Genomic DNA, 22,070 nt, shown 5'->3' on the forward strand with positions numbered 1-22,070 from the left:
TCGCTTCATCTGAATGTCCACGTGCTCCTCAGCCATTTGGTTTAACACATATATCTTTACAGTACTAACATAATTACAGTGTGTTATAGCTACTTTTAAATTAACTATATAATCAATAATATAATAAATGAGTTGAGAAATAAAACATAAGGCTCACCGGCTAAAGAAAATAATCATATTTGCTTCAAATTAGTATTGCAATATTTAAGAAACGTCAGGTGATACATGCATTCTAAGCACTGATTGATTGGCTATTAGGATTTTAAACTTTAGACGATTGGATTTAGGTATTTTTTAACATTTATTTCATATAGCCAGCATATATACTTACATATATTTCACATTTTTTCTTATGGTATTCTTATTAAATTCAGCGTCTTATTTAATTATTTAACACTGCTTTGTATAAAAAAAAAGAAAAAAGAGAGACGCGTATCGGTGAATCGCACATGACACCTGAAGTTTGAAACATGCGGTGCGCGGAACTGTCAATCAAGACTCTACTACCCGCCCCTCGTCGCTGATTGGTCGGATTTCGTGCCCAGTCTGCCAAGTCCAACAGGCGTGTATACTGCAAATGACGTCAGGGCATCCCACCACAGGACAGATCTCATACTGCAGACCTTAGGAAAGCAAAAGAATAACATCAGACACTGAATGTAAGTCATTGTGCATTTATCTTGCTTTATTTACTGCCTACTCTATAAAGATTCTCTGTTTATTTATATGCTTCCTAGAGTCTTTAGACTTTAGATAATTCAAAAAATAAATAATGATACAAAATAAACTACGACGCAAAGTTGCTATCGATTCAATGTGAGACTTACTGAACATATTACAGAAATCATTTATAGGCCTACATAATATTTTTCACAAGCACGTGTGTGTAAAACAGTAGACTATTTTAAATTCCTAATAAAAAATGTGTTGTTTTGTTCATTACAGCTCATGAACTACTTTAGAACAAGATGAAAACCTTAAAAGCAAAGTTCAAGAAGACTGAGGTAAGAGCCTGTCACGTACTAAGTATGCTAAATTTCTTATGTTTGACTATTAATCCGAGCCATTATGTCTGCAAAACTGTTTTATAGTAGCTAAGCTGTTAAATCTCTTGAGTATCTTGGTGACTTGTTGCTTTGTATCTGTAAATGTGTTTTAGCATTAGAGGAGGCCAGCATGCAGACGGCACCTGTAACCAGAGACCTCTATAGTGTTCAATTATTGAAACACATTCATACACACTCACTCACAGGCTGAGTATATACTGCGGTCTTCGTTGTTTTGAGTGTTCATTTAGCATTGGAAGCTTTTATGGCTCTTCATCTTCTTTAATATTCATAAAACATTATGTTATTGGATGTAATCCCACTGTGTGAAGACGAAATGTGTGTGTGTTTTCCCCCTGCTGAGGTGGTGTGTGTATCAGATTTGAGGTTGTGTTGGGATGAACAGATAGATGAGCCACTGTAGGGGAGAGAAAGTGAGCTTCTTGTTTTCTCTTTGTTTTTAATATTATCTTTCATTCGAGCCTCATGTCTGGGTCAGATGTCCACAGGGAAACTGTCTCCGCTACTAAAGTCAATGATGGATGGATAATATATCAGAGTGTGTTAGGAAAGTTATATTTCTCTGGATGGTTGGCTCTTATTAAACACTTTTACTCAATAATAATAATGATTATATATATATATATATTACAACCTTTTATGTTAGATGCGATTAATCGATTTGACAGCACTAATATATATATATATATATATATATATATATATATATATATATATATATATATATATATACAGGTGCTGGTCATATAATTAGAATATCATCAAAAAGTTGATTTATTTCAGTAATTCCGTTAAAAAAGTGAAACTTGTATATTATATAGATTCATTACATGCAAAGTGAGATATCTCAAGCCTTTATTTGTTATAATTTTGATGATTATAGCTTACAGCTTGTGAAAACCACAAAATCAAAATCTCAGAAAATTAGAATATTACATGAAATCACACAGTAATTACACAGTGATACCATGGTCATTGAACCAGGTTTTGGTTATTTTGGCAGTGTGGGCCGGTGCAAATCCTGCTGGAAAATGAAGGAAGCATGAAGTGCTCTGGAAATGTCCTGGTAGACGCCTGCGTTGACTCTGGATTTAATAAAGCACAGTGGACCAAAGTCCTCTTTTCTGATGAGAGCAAATTTTGCATCTCATTTGGAAACCAAGGTCCCAGAGTCTGGAGGAAGAATGGAGAGGCACACAATCCAAGATGCTTGAAGTCCAGTGTGAAGTTTCCACAGTCTGTGTTGGTTTGGGGAGCCATGTCATCGGCTGGTGTTGGTCCACTGTGCTGTCCACTCAACGCAGCCGTCTACCAGGACATTTCCAGAGCACTTCATGCTTCCTTCAGAAGACAAGCTTTATGGAGATGCTGACTTCATTTTCCAGCAGGATTTGCACCGGCCCACACTGCCAAAATAACCAAAACCTGGTTCAATGACCATGGTATCACTGTGTAATTACTGTGTGATTTCATGTAATATTCTAATTTTCTGAGATTTTGATTTTGTGGTTTTCACAAGCTGTAAGCTATAATCATCAAAATTATAACAAATAAAGGCTTGAGATATCTCACTTTGCATGTAATGAGTCTATATAATATACAAGTTTCACTTTTTTAATGGAATTACTGAAATAAATCAACTTTTTGATGATATTCTAATTATATGACCAGCACCTGTATATATATATAGAACAAGATTAGTTCCATTATTCTCAGTGGTTATTCTCAAAAGAGATAATATAATGCAGTATATTTTAAGGTATTACATAAATAAATTAACTTACTAAAAATAGTACAGTTACTAACGTAAACTATTAATAATTTAATTTATACTGATATATATTTATATATGAATGTAAATATATATGCATATATAAAACTTATCTATTTATTAATATAATATATATATATATATATATATATATATAACAAATATAAACATATAAAATAAAGAAATACATATAAATATCGTTTTTTTTTTACAATAATAACATGTCATTTTAGTATTGTTTATATACCATTATAGTATTTATTAATATTTTGAATTACCTTATTTATATATTCTTTTATAAATATTAATATTATTTGTAATTAAATACTGTATAATTTTGATATTTTCAGTTTTCATACAGTTTTAAATTTTTAATATTTGTTATAATTTTGTGCTTATACAGTAGTCAACATTTGAAGTGGATCAAAACCTTTCATCAAAGTTATACATGAATTTTGAACAAAACCGTTCTTATGAACTGTGACAAGTTTGATGAACTTCTTTGATCCACTTCAAATGTTGACTACTATATATATATATATATATATATATATATATATATATATATATATATATATATACTGGTTTAATCTTTTTTATTTATTGTTTTAGTATTTATAATATTTACACTTCAGCTTATTTTATTTTATTTAGTTGCCAAGGCAACATTTCTAAGTTATGTTTTTTTATCTAATATTTAGATTTTTATTTATTTATTTCAGCTTTATTTTAATGAACGAAAAATATTTTTTAGTAAACAATTACAACACTGAATGATAATACGCTTTTCTGCATTATGATCATGTAAAGTAATGGTCCAATCAAATCTTGATGGTTAAAATCCTGGCCTACATTTTATTTTATTTTTTTATGTTGATTATCATTTTTAACTCTTTTTTATGTTTTCATCATTTTTAACTTCTTTTTTTTATGTTGATTATCATTTTTAACTTTATATTGACTTTCATGCTGGAGACTTTGCTGGAGAAAATGTCGCAAAATAATGGCTTCTCTTAAAAGGGAAGTTCAGAGAAAAGCCTACATCATTCTAGAGAGCATTTGATTGGACAAACATATTGCTACACTTTTGTGTGAAAAAGATGAGTCATCAATATTTATAAAGAGAAAATGCATCAATATACCAGTTTTTGCTAAAGCTATTTTGGAAACTATTTTGGACACTGACTAAAAAACACAAAAACTGTTATTCTACAGCATCATATCATCACAGGAAATGACTTAATCAGAGTTAGCATGAAAGTGATACACTAGTGTGCACTAGACTGTTTATTTTTATACCTCTGTTCAGTCTGATTGCTGACTGCGTATTTCTCTCTGGTGTTTGCTGAGCTCTCACCCCCTGATGCTAATACAGTAGCTTTGGGACCAGAGAACGGTTAGCCTGAACAGTAAATTACAAGGAGAGAGAAGTTAGACAGAATTGGGATGGAGAGTAAAAAAGAAGGACACCGGGAGAGAGAGGTGTGTGCGTGCCAGGCAGTGACTGCAGTGTGTGTCGTAGATCTCCGCAGACAGCAGAACAGGACGGCATAGCAAGAGTTGCTCTCGATATATAATCAGAGTTGCATATTCCTTCGTGTTGTTACCGACAGATTAGATATAAAGTCTTAACCTTGGCTCTTTTGAGACAGAATTTGGCAGAATGTTCAGGTTCAGTTCATTTGAACTTTTTTGTGGAAGTATTCAGGGTGTTTGTTGAGAGCACATAGTGTGGATGGCTAGAGGAAAGAAGCAGAGGTTTCATACGTCCTCTGAGCTCTATGGATCCTCATGTCGTCTTTAGCCCAATGAAACGCTTCTGCATGTGTTACGGTGTCATTACGGTACGTACAGCCATACACACGGGAACAGGAGACTGCATTGCAACAGTATTTCTTAATCGTTTCATTTTTGTTTTTTTAGTCAACATATCTGAACATCCTCAAAACAAGATACATGTACTTGAGAAGCAAAAAAGATATCGTGTCCCTATGATTTATGAATATATTCCCTTGTTTTTAGTTAAAATGTGGCAGATTTAATGAAAATGAGGGTGTCACAATTGAACTAAAAATTAAAAGACATAAATCTGCACAATGTGGTCGCGATGTAACTAGAATGAGTCGAATGAAATTGGTACAACATGATTACAATGCCTCCCTCCGATGATAGATTGTTTTTATTTCAATGAAATGAAAGCACTATATTAAAGTTCGATAATGTTTTTTATTTAATTATGTGTATTTTTTGGCAGATTTTATTGGACTAAATTATATTTATCAAATAGTTATGATCAATTTATTACCTGTGAATCACTTTTTGAGATGTCTCATAGACCTAAAAAAAAGAAAATCCAACTTAAACTGTCATAAATCTTGAATGTTTTGGAGCACAGACATTAGTTTGGTCTGAAAAAGTTATAGAAGTTTAAGTTTATTATTATGAAAAATGCACAAAAATACTATTTTTAAATTATATATGAAATAGCCTGTATATTTTCCTAAACATGTTTTATTCTAAAACTGTGAGAAAATCAAAGCTATAAATCTAAACAAGTTGTTCTCCACATTTGAGGTTGATATCTCAAAAAAATGAGTTTTTAGTAAGATTTTGTTTGGGTGCAGTACCAAACCTTTCCACTAGATTTGTCTAGTAGACAATTTGTCTCCCATTAATTTCCAATGCAGTCATTTTTGACCCAGAACCAGTCACAAGTGTGACTATTTTTTTCAGGACCATTTAACCATTTCGAATCATGTCTGTGATTTTTTTTGTGTGTGTTCACATAGCAAGTGCCAAAATCTTCATAAGTTTCTTACCATTTCGATGAAGTAAAAACTTTTTTCAGTCAAAAATGACTGAACAGACCTGGAGAGTTAATTAAAAGGAGTGAACAAATTTGTACAATGTGGTCGCGATTCAACTAAAACAATAGAATAAATTAGTACAACAATGGTTGGGATTTATCTAAAACAATGTGTAAAACGATTTGTACAATGTGGTCGTGATTAACTAAAACGAATGCACAAATTAATAAAACGTGGCTATGAAGTAACTAGCAGTAGTGGAACCACATTCTTAATTGTTCCAGATTATCTATTTTTTCCGCATTTCATGTGCGAGGCTCAGTTAATATAAATGGTAATTAAAAATGTTTTAAAAAAATTGGTTGACGCATGTTGCGCTGTAAGATGCAAATGGTTTTGGTCTTATTGGTGGTGAGGCGGAATCACAGCCGATGGCATTTTTGAAATGTGCAATTCACAGTCAGCCCTGCTTCATTTATAAAGAGAGTTGAGCCGCATTCACGCAATGTTGTAATTACTTTAATTACAAGATTTCAACTTTTTCGAATTTTCTGAGCTCCTACTTGTACCACCTGACCACTGGAGATTAATTTCGCCATTGATCGCGTTGCCATAGAAAAGCATAATTCCCAGTCCGAGAATGTGAACAGCTCCGAATAGAACGTTATGCGGATATATAGAACGTTACATATGTAAACCTCTTTGTCAACTCGAAACTACGGTAATTACGACATGGCATGAACGCAGCATTATTCTGCTGGTCATGTGATCTCAAAATGGCGGCCTCCGTGAGGGGTCTCGCTCCATGTAAAATAAATCAGCTGAAATGACTGGAGACCATTAATATGTATTGAATTAAAGTGTATTTTCTTACGCTATTGGATAAGAGTTTTTTTTCTGTTTCAATTACAAATCTAACACAATTTAGTTGTTTATACTAGTGCTGCCAAACCGATTAATCGCATCTAACAGAAACATTTTTGTTTATATAATTGATGTGCGTATATATATTATTATATTCATATATATTCTGTACACGTATATGTGTGTATACCCATTTATGTATGCATATATATATATATATATATATATATATATATAATATACAGTATATATTCACATATATTATATAAACATAATAATAGTGATTAATTGATTTGACAGCACTTTTTTAAACTTAAAACAAGATCATTTTTTGTTTGTCAGCGGAATAAAATAAAATTCAAGATATATTCTCTGAAAATGTCTTAATATTTTAAATTTATTAAAGTGAATTTATCAGTTAGATAATAGTTAGACAATAGTTTCCGAATTTATACTTTTTATATAGTTTATGTTTGTAAAAGATTATGCAGTAGATTTGGGTCATGTATAATTAAAATTGTTTGTAATTTTTTCAGTAAATTGGAGATGGTGTAAACTTTAAATGGTTAAATGTGTTATTATAAATGATGTGTATATTTGTGAGTTTGTGTCTCTGTGTTTCTAGAGTCAGGACTGGAGTAAGACCGATGATAGATTGTTGCAGGCTGTTGAACAGAATGATCCAGAAAAAGTAGCCACGCTGCTGGTGAAGAAAGGTCTCTACCCGTCCAAACTGGACACGGAGGGCAAATCAGCGTGAGTGAACTTTTGATTTCAACTCAGATGTTAAACCATACGTTGGCCTCGCTTTAGTGACATTCTTGTAAAAAAAACACATCAACAATCAAAGACATTGTTCACAGGTTCCATCTTTGTGCATCTCGAGGTCGGTTGGATTGTCTAGAGGTCATCCTCTCTCATGGGTTGGACATCAACGTAACAGACGGCACAGGTACGATTTACTCGACTAGTTTTACTAATGGAAGTATTGATAGATTTCAATGAGATCTGTTGGTTTCTCTCTGTAGGTTTTAATGCTCTCCATCTTGCTGCTAAAAATGGACAGTCAGATTGTCTAAAGAGACTTCTTCAGGTAGGAGTCTTGAACACAATCCCATAGTCCAAGAAAAAATAGATTTGTTTTTATATTTTATTATTGATTTGATGTTGATGTGCAGTTGTAATGTTCATCCTGTAGGAGAGGATTCCTGTCGACTCCACGGACAGTTTCGGGAGGACTTCCCTTCACCATGCTGGTGACAAAGAAACGCTTCTAATATATTCAAACATATGAACATTATACAAAACGTCGTATTTGTGCGTAATAGGAAGCTGTTTATGGTTTATTACGTATTTGTTTCTGTGCAGCTGTAAGTGGCTGCTTGTCCTGCACTGAGATTCTGTGGGACTTTAAAGCCAACCTTGACGCTCAAGATGGAGTAAGTCCATTTGAACAAAACACTATGTGAAAAGGTCATTTACTTTTTATCTGAAGTGACATTCAATATACTTTTTATTAGTGTATGCATTGACGTATCCACCAAATGTTGAGTACAGTAAAGGGTTGAACTTCCTGTTTTCTCTTAGGATGGGTCAACTCCACTGATCCTGGGGGCCCAGATGAGCAGAGTCGAGCTGTGTGCCTTTCTTTTGGAACGAGGAGCCAATCCTAATATACAGGATAACCAGGGCAGGTTGGATATGCTTTAAACAGCTGGTATAAAATTTGAAGGATCTTTAAAATTTTATTTTATTTTGTTTTATTTTAAAAAAGGACAAAATACTGCATGGTTTCAATCAGTATAGTTATTGTTAACTAAAACTAAACCTACAATAAATTGTTTAGTTTTTTTTATTGAAATATGCTGAAATAGAATATAAATATTACTAAAGTAACGCTGGTTTAAATCACAATGTAAAAATTATAACATAATTGACATCAGCGTATCGAACCGTCACACATCTCCTGATAACTTTTACTACAGTGAAAAGCCACCAGACTTGTATTTTTAATGTAATTATTGTATTATTAATTTCTCCCACAGGCAAAAATGGCTAAAAATAAATCAAATAAAAATGTTTTTTGTTTTTGTTGTTGTTTTTAGTCCTTTTGGGTAGTTTTATATTTCTCCATCAGTTTTTATTTTGATTATGCTGTTCGCAATGCTTCATGGTATTGTAGTTCTTTCCTTGTACCTTTATATTTTTGTCCAATTCTTAAAATTTTCAAATCAATGTTTGTAATGTTATGATTCACCTTGTAGCTGGTTGGCTTGGTTCATGGCTTAAAACACTTTAAAGGGATAGTTCACCCAGAAATGAAATGGGTAACCAAACTGTTATTGGGCCCCATTGACATCAATGGAAGTGCAACTGTCTGGTTACCAACATTCTTCAAAATATATTCTTTTGTGTTCAGCAGAACTAAGAAATTCATACAGGTTTTGAACAACATGATGGAGAGTAAATGATGACAGAATTTGCATTTCTGGCTGAACCCTCCCATTAATGAAGACTTTTTTGAAATCCCTATGGGAGAAATGAATGGAAAATATACTTCCGGAACCCGTGGACTAATGCACTCTATTGTCCTGTGTGGTATCATGTGTTTCGAGGCAGATCAGCGTTGATGTTGGCCTGCGAGAGTGACAGCATGGAGACTGTAGAGATGTTAATTAAGGGCGGAGCTAACCCACACCTAACCGACGCCCTGGGACATAACTCCGCCCACTACAGCATCACTGCCGGCAACCACAATATAACCCAGCTTCTGCAGAACGAAGGCGTGACCGCAGGTAACCACACACACATCTAGCCCTCACCTTTAATTCCTCAGAGAGAGGGGCCATCTGGAGCCTGGTGGTTCTCCATCCCCTCGCATCTGATGTTTGGCCTCATCTCCACTTGGATACGCTTGTAATCTGAGAGGAGAGACTAAAAAGCAGATGTTACGTTGGGTCAATGGATGAAAACATAGAGAAGTTAACTCGAGTTACAAAGGCTGATTGGAAACATATGTCGGACTGAGATGGAAATGGATCCCAGTGTTAATAAAGGGCCCCTGTGGTCGTACCACCTGACAGAGTGATAAATGCGCTGCCTGTCTGCTTTCATGTTGCCTCTTTTTTACTGCAACAGTGAACATGTGGTGGAACGGGAAGATTATATATAGTTATGTGTTTGAACGTGGTTTACAATGTGTTTTTGGAGTGGTGTGTGCAAGTCTCACCGCACTGCTGTCTGTTTCTTATTTCTTTCCTGTGCATTCCCAGCTGCTGAGGGTTCGAATGAGGAGGTAATACTTACTAATGGCATTTTAAAAAAAAAACTTCCTACACTTTATCACATGCATACAAATAACTAAACCACAGAAAACTTTCAAGGACAGTCAGGGATGCATTATGCTGCTGTAAAATACAAATGTTTCACAAATATTGTTGTAATTCAACTTAGAGTTGGGTAACTGTAGTATCTAAACTGCTTGATTTAAAGGTGAAGTGTGTAACTTTTGCACCCCTTGTGGCAACAGACTGAATTGCCATTCTAAACTAATGGCTTAAGATGCATTCACATTTATCATTGTTCTGCGAATTATTGAGGCCGAAATCCAGTCATTTTAATAGGAATCCATCTAATCTTGAATTCTGTTTGAGGGCAAATGACTTTTCCACACATATTTTGCAATGATTTTAAGTTGGTCAAGTGAATTCATGAATGACTTCTGTGTGAGCTGTGCTTTATACATCACTACACTATTGACAATGGACTTTTTTTGCTGGCAAAATTTAGCTAATGTGACCACACCTCATATAGTTGTCTCAGCATGTTGGGATAGGAAAAATTATGTAAACCAATTTTCACTTTAACATCACAAAAGAATGCATTTCACCTTTAAGAACTAATTGACGTTGTGAAAACAGAAGCGCATGTTACAAATCTGACTAACACTGCTGCTACTTGCTTTGCTTTCTAACCTGTGCATCCTGAAACCCCGCCCACACCAGCAGGCTCCTCCTACTCCCAATCCCCCATCTAGCGGAACCACACCCCGCAAGAGGAAAGCCCCTCCTCCTCCTAAATCTCCCGCTCAGGTACAACATGGGATTCATGAATCCCGTGAAACATTGCTAAAAAAAGGAAAGCTTTTTTTTTTCATTTGTCTTAAAGGGATAGTTCACCCAAAAAGTCTGTCATCATTTACTCACCCTGTCTTTTCTTCTTCTGTGGAATATAAAATTTGATGTTTTAATAAATGTTGACACTGCTCTATTCCAACAATGAAGGGACTGTAAAGCTTGAAAAGGACAAATAAACACCATAACAGCGTGGACTTTTCATTTTGCGTGAACTATTCCTTTAAATGCATGACAGTGGGTTTCATTAGTTAATAATTTCATGGATAATTCATATTTATGCGCACAGGAGAACTTCTCGCAAGCAAAATGTCTGGCTTATTCATAACCCGTTTGTACGCAGATGAATTAGTACTTAACCTCATTCTAATGTTAATGAATTTGGAATATTCTAAATAAGCGCATGCCCAAGGTTAGTGATTTGCATAAAATATGCCTAGACCATCTCCATATAAGGGCTTTCCCGACAATTTGAAAGTAATTGATGATCATGATTTTTTTGTGTGAAAACATTCGTACATAGATTTCACGCACAAATTTGTGCATACGCAGGGTTCAATGAAATCTGTTTAATTTTTTCACAAATTCTGTTTTTTGAATTTTTATTTCTCTGGTTTTAATGGTTAAATTTAAATATATACTGTAAATTCCATTTTTATGACTGTATTCTGTGATTCAGTCTGCATTTTCTGCATTACTGAAATCATAGGACCCTAGTTTCATAAACATGGTTATTGAATGGCACCCATTGTTTTCACTTACATATGCATGGCTTATGCATAATAATTTTGCAGGGCCCGCCCCCTTCCTCAGACGCCTCAAGTATGCCACCTCCCCCTGACCCCACACAATCACCTGAATCCCAGAGCCCTTCTCCACCTTCTCCCGCCCCCAGGACCCAACGTCCCTCATCTGAGAACCTTGTGAGTGGCAACGAATGTCAAAACTTTTAAAAGCTTTTAATGAATTGTAGCCCTGATTGTTCCAACATAACCCATAGTCAGCAGTTATAGTACATTATAATCAGTGTTGGGGGTAACGCATTACAAGATACGTGAGTTATGTAATCAGGTTACTTTAACAACAAAAAAGTTACTTTTCAAATAATAAGTTAATTTGTTCTCCCATTTATTGACTGACAGCTCTCCTGTCAGATATTTACTCATCTCACTTGCACACAAAAACAGATTCAGTATTCCTCAAAATGAATAAAAACAGTGAAATGCAAACTCTGAATATTACACAAACCTGTAATAATTAAATATGTTAAATTACACAAATATACTTTATGTATTTAATCTCACTTTATTATTATCCAATGCCTTTGCTGCTGACCTTCGGTTTTACACCTCGAGTTCACATCTCGCAAGACTGAGACTTATTCTGACTTCATAACACGCAATTGCAATTTATATCTCGCAATTCTGACGTTATAACACGCAATTGCAAGTTTATTTCTCGCAATTCTGACTTTATAACACGCAATTGCGAGATTATATCACGCATTTCTGACTTTATATCTCGCAATTCTGACTTAATTTTATGTAAACTCATAATTGTGAGATAAAAAGTCGGAATTATCTTTTAAAATGTTTTATTCTGTGGCGGAAACAAGCTTCCATAGCAATCCAGAATGGCAGCACAGCTAAAAGGTTTGTTTGAGCTACACCCTCTACTGTACAGGCGTGAATTTACATTTCCTTCATCCTGAAGCTTATTCATTTGATGTGTGGTGGTAGTGGAGCGGCTAAGTGCTTATGTTTGGCAGAATCGTTCTGTTTATGACAAGCATGAAAATTGGCATGAGCAGTCTCTGTGGGTCACTTGACAATAAGCCACCCACAGCTACTTGAAATTTGACCATCAGAGACTGCTCATGCCAATTTTCATGTTTGTATCACCAAATAAACCACTATATCACTTAACTGCTCCACTAAGGTGTCGGCCATCTTGAAAAATGGCTGCCATCTTGAAATTTCAAGTAGCTGTGGGTGGCTTATTGTCTAGTGACCATCAGAGACTGCTCATGCCAATTTTCATGCTTGTATCACCAAATAAACCACTACTGTATATCATTTAAAGGGGGGGTGAAATGCTCATTTTCACTCAATCTCCTGTTAATCTTGAGTACCTATAGAGTAGTATTGCATCCTTCATATCTCCAAAAAGTCTTTTGTTTTATTAAATTTTTAACAGAAAGATAGGCTGTACCGAGTCTTTCCGGAAAAAACCGAGCGGCTGGGGGCGGGCCGTGTGGGAAGCTTAGCTGTGCTAACACGCCGAGCTAGTGACAACACACAGATACATTTGTTCAACAAACAGTTTTACTCACCGTCCAGTTCCAACGCACGACCGCGAACCTTTATCATTGTGACTGCTCGATCCTTAAGCATTAGACGATCTGCAAATCCGTGGATCTGGGCTTTGTTTATAAAACAATCATCGTCGAAATGCAGGGAACAACAGTCTTACACAACTCCGTTTATGCTCAGGAAAACAAACTCCATCCACGGGTTCCTTAACGCTGGGTTCTTTGGGAATCTGTGCAGGGTTGTCTTGCCCTGGCAACCAAAAACACACTTCTTTGGTGACATTGACTTCCCAAAAGCCGGGCAGGGCGCTTTGATGGCGAACTGCTTTCACTCTCTTGCTCTAGTCTACGAGTGCGCGCGCGGCCGCGATCTTACCAGAGAAGTGCCCTTAGGACCCATATAAGGAAATTCCGCCCTATCTTACGTAAGACAGAGCCATACTCGAAAAGAACTTTCCGAAACTTGTGACAAACCGGAAGGAGTATTTTTGGAACAAAAATACTCCTTCAAACGTACAACTTAGTTTTTGAAACTTTGTCCATGTTTAGCATGGGAATCCAACTCTTTACCAGTGTAAAAAACTCAGTATGCATGAAATAGCATTTCACCCCCCTTTTAACTGCTCCACTAAGGTGTCGGCCATCTTGAAAAATGAAAAATCTTGAAATTTCAAGTGGCTCGGACAATTTTCTTGTCAAGTGACCCATGGAGACTGCTCATGCCAATTTTCACGCTTGTATCATAAACTGAACGATTATATCACTTAGCCGCTCCACTATGGTAAATGGCCTTTTTTTTTTAATTTTTTTAAATGTAACTTTTTTGTTATTATTAAAAAATAGACAAGCAAGCCAAGCCCAGGTAAGAAAAGGTAGCTGACTATAATAATTTACACATTTCGTAATTTGTAATAATCACATATGCAGTTTTCCATTTGTGTGTCAGACGGAGGATGAGGAGGTCTTTGAAGAGATCCGTAAGCTTAGACTGGAGAGAGGTCGCCTACTGCAGAAAATTAAAGTTCTGGAGCAGCAGCAGAGTAGCGCCACCACTGCCCTGGAGGAGGTACTGCACTTCTTTAACTATAATACACTTATTAGCACTGACAGGGAACAAAATGAGAATTGAAACTCTTGAAAAGTCACATTTCAGTTAAAGGGGATGCTTTACCTTCAGAAAATTTTGATTGTCAACCGCAGGAGTCCTCACCAGTAAATCAAAACATATGATGATTGCCATTTTAGCAACCTAGATTTGAATGATTTTGTTGAATTACAATTGTTTTTCAGCTAAACTCTCTGAGAGAGCGTCTGAGCGAGGCTGAGGCAGAGCGTGACCGGCTGCTGGCCGAGCTGGAGGAGTTGAGAACGGCTCGGGTGAGCGGCGTGACCTGTGACTCGGAAGACGCCGAGGACTCAGATGACATGCTGGACTTCCCTGGTGAGCCAAGAACACTTCCTGACACATCAAGATCAATGAACATGTTTGGTTGGAAAGACTCTGATAAGTGGACATTATTTGAAATTTTTTATATGTATGTCATCAGGAGCAGAGAAGTTGCTGTCTAGGCAATCACGAGGACTAGATGCTGATTCGCCGGCGGACCGGGACGAGGGCGCCTCTCAGGGGAACCCTGCCATGGTGGAGCAGCTTCGCAGAAAAGTGGAGGAACTGACCTCCCAGAATGTCGACCTGGTTCTCAAAGTGCAGGTGGAGCCTCTTTCCTTTAAACACTCACATGCAGACAAAGCATTAAAATCACAGGCATGCACACACACACACACACACAGAACACTGACCTCATTGTTTGTGTTTAGATGTTTTTAGCAGGTTGTTCAGATGTGCAAGATAAAAACAGACATATATGCGCTAACCACATACTGCATCTGACCTGTTTCTTAAAGCATCACAGTTAATCTGATGCTGGATATATAGCTCATGTATTCACTTTGAATCAGTGTATTTTAACATATTGTTTACAGCATATAATGTGGTGAATTGCATATTTTCATAAGAATAAAATTAATTGTTTTACTTTAGACAGATTTCTTGTTATTCAGATCAAACCAAATAGAGATGGTGTTACATGTTGACACATGCCTCCCCATTTTAATCACATGTTTCATGGTCTAAAGATACAGAGAGTTTATTTATAAAGCTTAAAGACAGCTGACATTATAATAGCACTAATCAGATCAGTGTGGTACTGTAGCATATTCTGTTAAAAATAGCATGGCGTGTAATGCTAAGCGCTAATACGGCATTCCACTTACAAAGCCCCTGTGGGAAATGTTTGGGGAACGTGCAGCACACTCATGTTTTCTCATGCAAATGAGCTAAGTCGAAATTGTTTGTAGCAAATTGAATACTTATAACTGCATGTTTGACATAAATCAATGTTGCAAGAGTTCTCAAAAACTGGGTTGTACTGTATTTCACTGAAGTTCAGGGTTAAACAAACAGATCAAAGAACACTATGAGGGTAATGGCTGAGGCAAACATATGGCAACTACATGTGCTGTCTTTAAAGAGAAATCTATAAAACATTTGCATTGCAGATGCTGGAGATGTTTGAGAAGGATGACACGGATATGCAGAGCTCGGGTCCAGATTTTGTTTCGACGGCTCAATATGAATCTCTGAGGAAAGAGTTTGAGGAGCTACAGGAGAAATACTCCAGAACCCAGGCTTCAACTGAAGCCTCAAGCATTGCAGAGGATCCTGGGTAATGTAGTCAAAATGAAATCAGGCTAATGTCAATCTTTTTCTTGATATGATTCAGATTATTTCCGATTCAGGTGATTGATTCACTAATAGCACAAACTGTACGTGTCGCCAAGACATCTATTCAATGTGTTCATTTTCACTCGGGAGATGTAATTTTTTAGAGGAATTCTCATTTGCAATGCCATTAATATGTTCTTGTTTCTTTACTGGATGTTATCCACCTTATTTTTGTAACTTGAATTTGCAAGGCTTTCGTTGTCATTCGCTTCCAGTTATTTTGCCTGTCCAAGAACTGCTGCTTGATACTGCAAACTGGTATTTGTTATTATATGATTTTAAATGCATTATCAAAATCATAAACAAATATATCATAAACACACTGGTTTGTAGTGCAATTAGTTTTACAGTTTACTGCACTTTGTTATTATTCTAGTTATAGTTCCCTATGACAAACAAAACAAATTTAAAAACAAAATTGCTGAATTTAAGTGACCGCTTATTTTATACAATATTTACTCAAAATTAACAAAAAATATATACATTTGTAAAGAGAACATTGACCATTGACAAGGATGTTGTTGGTAGATATTGGAACTTGCATTAAACTAATATCCACCACTCATGCACTTATGAATCCTGTCAAGTAATTGAAATGTTTGCTTTTCTTCTCAGATCTGAAGAGAAAGAGGAGAAACATCAAAACGCAATGAAGGAACAGCTGGCCCAAGCCCAGGCAGAGTTAGAGGAACTCAAAGAACAGATGCTTCTAGGGGTCTACTCCGTGGAGGACGCAGGAGCGAAGCCTGAACGGGGCTCTGAGGCCCCAGAGAAAGGGGCAAATTTGGAGACCCAGCAGCTGAAAGCGAGGGTGCAGGAGCTGGAGGCGGAGCTATCCAGAAAAAAGAAAGATGGGGAGAGGCTTAGTGAAGGTGACAATGACACCATCCAACAGCTGAAAGAGAGGGTAAAGGAACTTGAGGCAGATCTGCAGGATAGAAGGAAAGGGAAAGAGGGAGAAGAGGAGAACGAGACGGTTGTGAGCCTCAAAAAGCAGGTGGAAGAGTTGGAAAAAGCCCTGGAGCAAAGCAAAACAGCTGGGCGTAAGGAGGGCGAGGGAGCGCCGGTGAACGGGTTGCAGAAAAAGGTGGAAGAACTGGAGAGGGAGTTGAAGGATAGCGTCCCTCGAGTTCGGTTTGAGGAGGTTCAGGTCACTTTGGGTCTTCAGCTTAACCAGATAGCTCAAGAACGAGCCGACGTGGCTACACGACTCAACCAGGCCTTGCTGGAGCTGGAAAGGCTCCGCCCCCCTTCCCACGTAGACGAAAATGAGGACGACGAGGACCCGTCTGAGAGCTCAGAGGTTTCCATTGCATCTGGTGAGTGCACCTGTTGTCCCTCCGAGACTCTTGGAAATAACCATTTGATTCCAGCCTTTAAATATAACTAATTTTCGACCAATCAGAGCACTCCCTGCATCTCTCGTCGGGGGGACGGACCTTGGAGGCGATACAGGAGGAGCTGGAAGTTGCGAGGCAAGAGGCAGCACAAGCTCTGGACAGCCTGTGTGCCGAGAGAGAGAGCCGGGCTCATGATGTACTACAACTGAGAGATGCAATACCACTTGTGAAACACCAGGAGGCGCTGTCCGCAGTAGCCCAGCAGTTAGCTCAAACTGAGAAAGAGCTGCAAGCAGAGAGGGCGCTGCGTGAGCATGCTCAAACTGAGCTCGCCAGGCTGCAAGCCGAGCTGCAGGCGCTGCAAAAAGACTCAGTTAGTAAGGAAGAACATGATAAAGTCAAGGTGAGTTACATAAGATGCTATATTCCATTTGCAAATAAATTGTTCTTTGGAAATCGGCGCTTTTTAATTATGCACTTCAAATGATTCACAAAAGAATTGATTCGCTAATGTAAAGTAGATTTCTCAAAGCTACTAAAATGAAAATGGCTATCCCTGACTCCAAATATACCTACTTCCTTAGTGAATACTTCCAGTGTGGTAATCCAGTGTGGTAAATACTGCCATGATTTTTTAAAACTTTGACTGGAATGCAAAATAGCTGTTTTAATGATAAAGAATATATTTTAAAGGCCCCTTGAAATCAAAATTTAAGTTTTTTAGCTTTCAGTATGAATATGTTAGTCTTAAGGTTATGAATAAGCTGGTGTGTTCCAAAACAATGACAACATTCTCATTTAGGAGATATAAGCATTCAAATCTACAGTCTCTCACTTCCGCTAAAATGGATCACGGATTTTATGACATCACCGCGTACTTCAGCTTCTCATCACATCTTCTGTCCAATCAAATGCTCTCTAGAATCTAAAACGTCCCGCGACTCACAACCCCTACGCTATAAATACCACCTGGCCAAATCGAACGGTGACACGTCACAGAACAATATGGGTTGGAAATGTGTTTTCAGTTGCTCAAACTCTCGAGTTTTATTACGTTTTCCAACTGTACATTGGTTAAGAATGAAATGGCAAAAATGTATTCACACCTCTACTACTGAATCATGGTGCTGTCAAGTGACTTGCAATCTGTGAGGTAAACTAAACGCTATTGGCTATTTGAAAAGGGGGAGGAGCCATTCAACATGTCCCGCCTTAGCTTCCTGTTTCAGTGGAAATTACTTTCAACACATCATACAAAGCTGCACTTCAGTGAGCTTTTAATGGCACTCGCTTGCAACATAATGAGGACATGTGGCAGAAAAACATAACATTTATGAAATAAATACTGTTTTAGTATTCAGTAAGTAATAAACTAGCTTTCTTAAAGGTATAGCGGAGGATTTTCCCGAATTTTAGAAAAGAACCGCCCTCTCCACTTTTTGAAAAAATGCACATGCGCAACACTCTACCTGCTCCCGAGAGGGAACGCCTATTAAACGTGTGCACGAGCTAATCATAGCTTACATTAACTTTTACTAGCAGTGATTTTAAATGGATTTCTCCAAATAGCATGCCAAACTTTACCTGTCAAGTAGAAACTTCGCGACTGAGGCATCAGTGGGAAGCCCAACCTGTGTTTTGAGCGCACGCCATCGTGTGAATCGTGTGCACGGGCACGTACGACGGCCTTACGTAAACATATCACCAGAATGATTGACACTTAGGAGGACCAATAGTCTTGATGATCCACCCGGAAAAAGAAAATCCGCCGCTATACCTTTAAATCTTAAAAACAGAGGTTCTTTATTGGCAATGTGGTTCCATGAAGAACTATTCATTGCACAAAAGGTTCTTTACTGTGGAAAAAGGTTCTTTAGATTATTAAAATGTTCTTCACAGAAAATGGTTCTTTTAAGAACTGTTCTCTAAAAGGGGAACCCAAGATTTCTTCTATGGCATGTTCCCCTTTTGGAACATTTCTTTTTAAGAGTATACTATGGTACACTAAGCTTGATTCTTCCTCACTTCAGGCAGAGCTAGAGCGCTCTCTAGAGGAGAGTCGGCAGAGTGCGACAGCGGCGCAGGATTCTCTGAGTGAGAGAGAGACCGAATTGAAAGAGCTGCGATCACAGAAAGCTTCAGAACAGGGACTGGTGTCCAAAGAAGACCACGAGGCCCAGAGACTCTCCCTACAGGCTGAGATCAACACACTGACAGCTCAGTTAGCTGATCTAGCACGCAAGCATGAGAAGACCTGCATTGAGGTGCGTATGTGTGTGTGTTTGTTGTCCTTGATGTTGTTTATGACCGTTTCCACTCCACCTATTTGCACATATCTTAAAAAAGTGTCCCTCCGCAGGTGTTCCAGGTGCAGCGGGATGCTTTATTTAATAAGAGCGAGCGTCAGGTGGCTGAATCTCAGCTGGAGACGGTTAAAAAGCAGCTGGCGGATCTTCAGGCTGAGTCCACCCACATCCAACAGCTGCACCAGGACATCCAGCACTCGCAGGGGCTCGTCAAAGAGAAAGACCGCAAGGTGTGAGGGAGGAAGAGTCTCCATAAGAGTCTCCATAAGTCTCAATAAAACTCCATTGAGTTTTAACGATAATTTATATTCCATTAAAGACAGACCTACTGTGAGCTACAAGATTAATCGATGGTTTATGCTTTCATTGAAGCCATCAGCCCACATTATTTCAACTTATACTTTTTTTAATAATCCTGTTCAACAGTAGAATTCCTGGTGATATATTTCCCATGATTCAGCAAAAAAAAAATAAAAAAAAAACTCCACCAATCAGGTACGCAAATTGCACCAAAAGACCAGACCAACGGCACAAAAATAGTTAATATTGAGTAACTTACATTTTAGACACAATACTGCCATTGTCTGTTTTTGCTATTTTGACATAATGATTTTTATACTATACAAACTGTGTATTCTATCCCCTAACCTAAACCCGCCCATCACAGAAAACTTAATGTAAAACATTTATATTTTTGTACCTTTATCTAACATTCAGTGACATCTTTTTCTAAGGTGCACAATGCATGCAAAAACCCATGATATGGAGATTTGATTCTTTCTTTTTCCTCTCTCTTAGATCACAGAGTTGTCTAAGGAGGTGTTTCGTCTGAAAGAGGCTCTGGGGGCTTTGAGTCCCCCGCTGGGACGTTCCCAATCTCCACCATCCTCGGGGACACCTGGACAACAGCTGGCACTGCAGAACCGTGTGACCACACTTACACAGCAACTCCAGGTACTGTAAGCATAACGTCATCCTCCCTTTATCAGTTTTGAGTTTTCTTTCGGGAACGAACACATAACAATATTCCTCATTTGTATAATTCCCGCCCAAAGCATACACGCACAAAAAAAAGTGATGAGGCCTGGTTGAGTTGACTTAAGTATGTTAAAACTCACGGTTATTGAAAGGGGTGTGACATTTCCAAAACAAGCTCGAAGTGATTGACCAATCACAGCACACTGGTCCAGCCGACCAATCAGAGCACACTGCGCTTTCTGGAAAGTGGGGCTTCATAGAGACCGTAACTAAAAAGAGCGTTACTGACAGAGTGGGGAAAGAGGTGCTGCAACAATGAAAAATATGTGCAAAATAATGAACATTAAAGCATGAAAAACTAAATCCAGACTTTGTAGAAGTGAATACAACCAAGTCTTTTCTTTCTTCTTGTGCTCAGGACTGGGAGCGCAAACACAAGGCTGTCATTTCAATATATCGTTCTCATCTATTAGCTGCGGTACAGGTGAGACTCATAAACCCAACCTTACTTCTACATCTGATGTCTTATATTACGCTTATCTGTGCAACTGTTTTTGACCTTAACAGGGTCGGATGGATGAAGAAGTTCAAGCGCTTTTGCTCCAAATCCTCCGTATGACACATAAAGGTCAAAATTAGTTGCTTTTTAACTAATAGCTATACATACCCTTGAGCCGAAGCGTATCATCACAGAGAGGCATTGAAACTATGAATGAGATGATGTAGTTTTGGAACATGACAGAGATGATTCTATTTCCTGTACCTGATGATTTATGAGGGAGAACACTGATAATTTTGTACCACGTTTCAATAAACACTGAGAAACGCTGCTCGTCTTTCTTTGCAACTCTGCGGTTGACACTTTCATTGCAGGCCTCTCACAATACTGTGTCAAATGTTACTTTGTGATAAAAAGAACATTATGATGTTTCTTTTCCTTTTCAATCAGAAGATTATTTCAAGTAAAAATGTATAATTTGATCATTATCTCTTCATTCAAACCAGTATCATTTTTCTTCTGTTTAAAACAAACTGAGATGCTTTGCAGAATGTCCAAGCTGCTCTTTTCCGTAACTTCAAAAAAAAAAAAAAAAAAAAAAAAAAAATTGAAAGAAATTAATACTTTTATTTAGCAAGGATGCATTAAAATAATCAAAAGTGAAAGTTAGGACATTTATAATGTTACTAAAGATTTCTATTTCAAATAAATGCTGTTCTTTAACTTTCTATTCATCGAAATATCCTGAAGAGAATGTATCACAGTTTCTAAAATATTACGTAGCACAACTTTTAACACTGATAATAAGAAATGTTTCTTGAGCGTCATTTCTGAAGGATCATGCGACACTGAAGACTATTGTAAAGATCACAGGAATAAATATTTTAAAATATATACAAAATTTCACTCTATTACTATTATTTTTACTGTATATTTGATCAAATAAATGCAGCCTTGAAAGCACGAGACACATATTTAGACTAAAGGATGACATTCATTTTTGGGAGTACTGTTCCTTTAAAAATAAACCAAACATTTTCTTATGATTTTCCCTTCCTGTTCAGTTTTATTGAGAATGCTTTTAGAGGAACACAGCATAGAGAAACAATATCCTGAGAAAGTAAAGTAAGAGGTTTTTGCTGTTGGCAAGGAGGAAGCTAGCCGTTAGCATTCCCATTCATCTCAATGTCAGTTGCCCGGCTGGCACAG

The 22,070-nt window shown here is 37.2% G+C and overlaps 1 protein-coding gene across 3 annotated transcripts; it reads left to right on the forward strand.

Moving 5' to 3' along the window:
- The first annotated feature begins 574 nt into the window (after positions 1 to 574).
- ankrd24 (ankyrin repeat domain 24) lies at positions 575 to 21,440 on the forward strand. 3 transcript variants are annotated; one of them, XM_079891557.1, is made up of 23 exons: positions 575 to 659; positions 946 to 1,004; positions 7,135 to 7,265; positions 7,373 to 7,461; positions 7,538 to 7,602; positions 7,708 to 7,765; positions 7,878 to 7,948; positions 8,097 to 8,203; positions 9,129 to 9,304; positions 9,782 to 9,804; positions 10,514 to 10,600; positions 11,437 to 11,565; positions 13,900 to 14,019; positions 14,244 to 14,394; positions 14,501 to 14,664; positions 15,513 to 15,679; positions 16,354 to 17,057; positions 17,144 to 17,481; positions 19,109 to 19,342; positions 19,438 to 19,614; positions 20,183 to 20,338; positions 20,781 to 20,846; positions 20,930 to 21,440. In XM_079891557.1, exons 2-23 carry the CDS (start codon positions 969 to 971, stop codon positions 20,999 to 21,001), a joined length of 3,321 nt encoding a protein of 1,106 aa, XP_079747683.1. In that variant the 5' UTR covers positions 575 to 659; positions 946 to 968; the 3' UTR covers positions 21,002 to 21,440. The 3 variants fall into 3 exon arrangements, with proteins under 3 accessions (XP_079747683.1, XP_079747682.1, XP_079747684.1); XM_079891556.1 differs by lacking the exons at positions 575 to 659; positions 946 to 1,004 and adding an exon at positions 4,206 to 4,682; XM_079891558.1 differs by lacking the exons at positions 575 to 659; positions 946 to 1,004; positions 7,135 to 7,265; ... (2 more) ...; positions 7,708 to 7,765; positions 7,878 to 7,948 and having other exon boundaries at positions 8,155 to 8,226.
- The last annotated feature ends 630 nt before the right edge of the window (positions 21,441 to 22,070 follow it).

The sequence above is a fragment of the Squalius cephalus genome, assembly GCF_949319135.1.
Source record: "Squalius cephalus genome assembly, chromosome: 13".
Lineage (NCBI taxonomy): Eukaryota > Metazoa > Chordata > Actinopteri > Cypriniformes > Leuciscidae > Squalius > Squalius cephalus.

Coding starts and splice junctions, on each gene's coding strand:
- ankrd24 (XM_079891556.1), top strand. CDS start 4,620: ATGGATCCTCATGTCGTCTTTAGCCCAATGAAACGCTTCTGCATGTGT. Junction 7,462..7,537: donor CAACGTAACAGACGGCACAG/GTACGATTTACT, acceptor TTCTCTCTGTAG/GTTTTAATGCTCTCCATCTT. Junction 17,058..17,143: donor AGAGGTTTCCATTGCATCTG/GTGAGTGCACCT, acceptor TCGACCAATCAG/AGCACTCCCTGCATCTCTCG.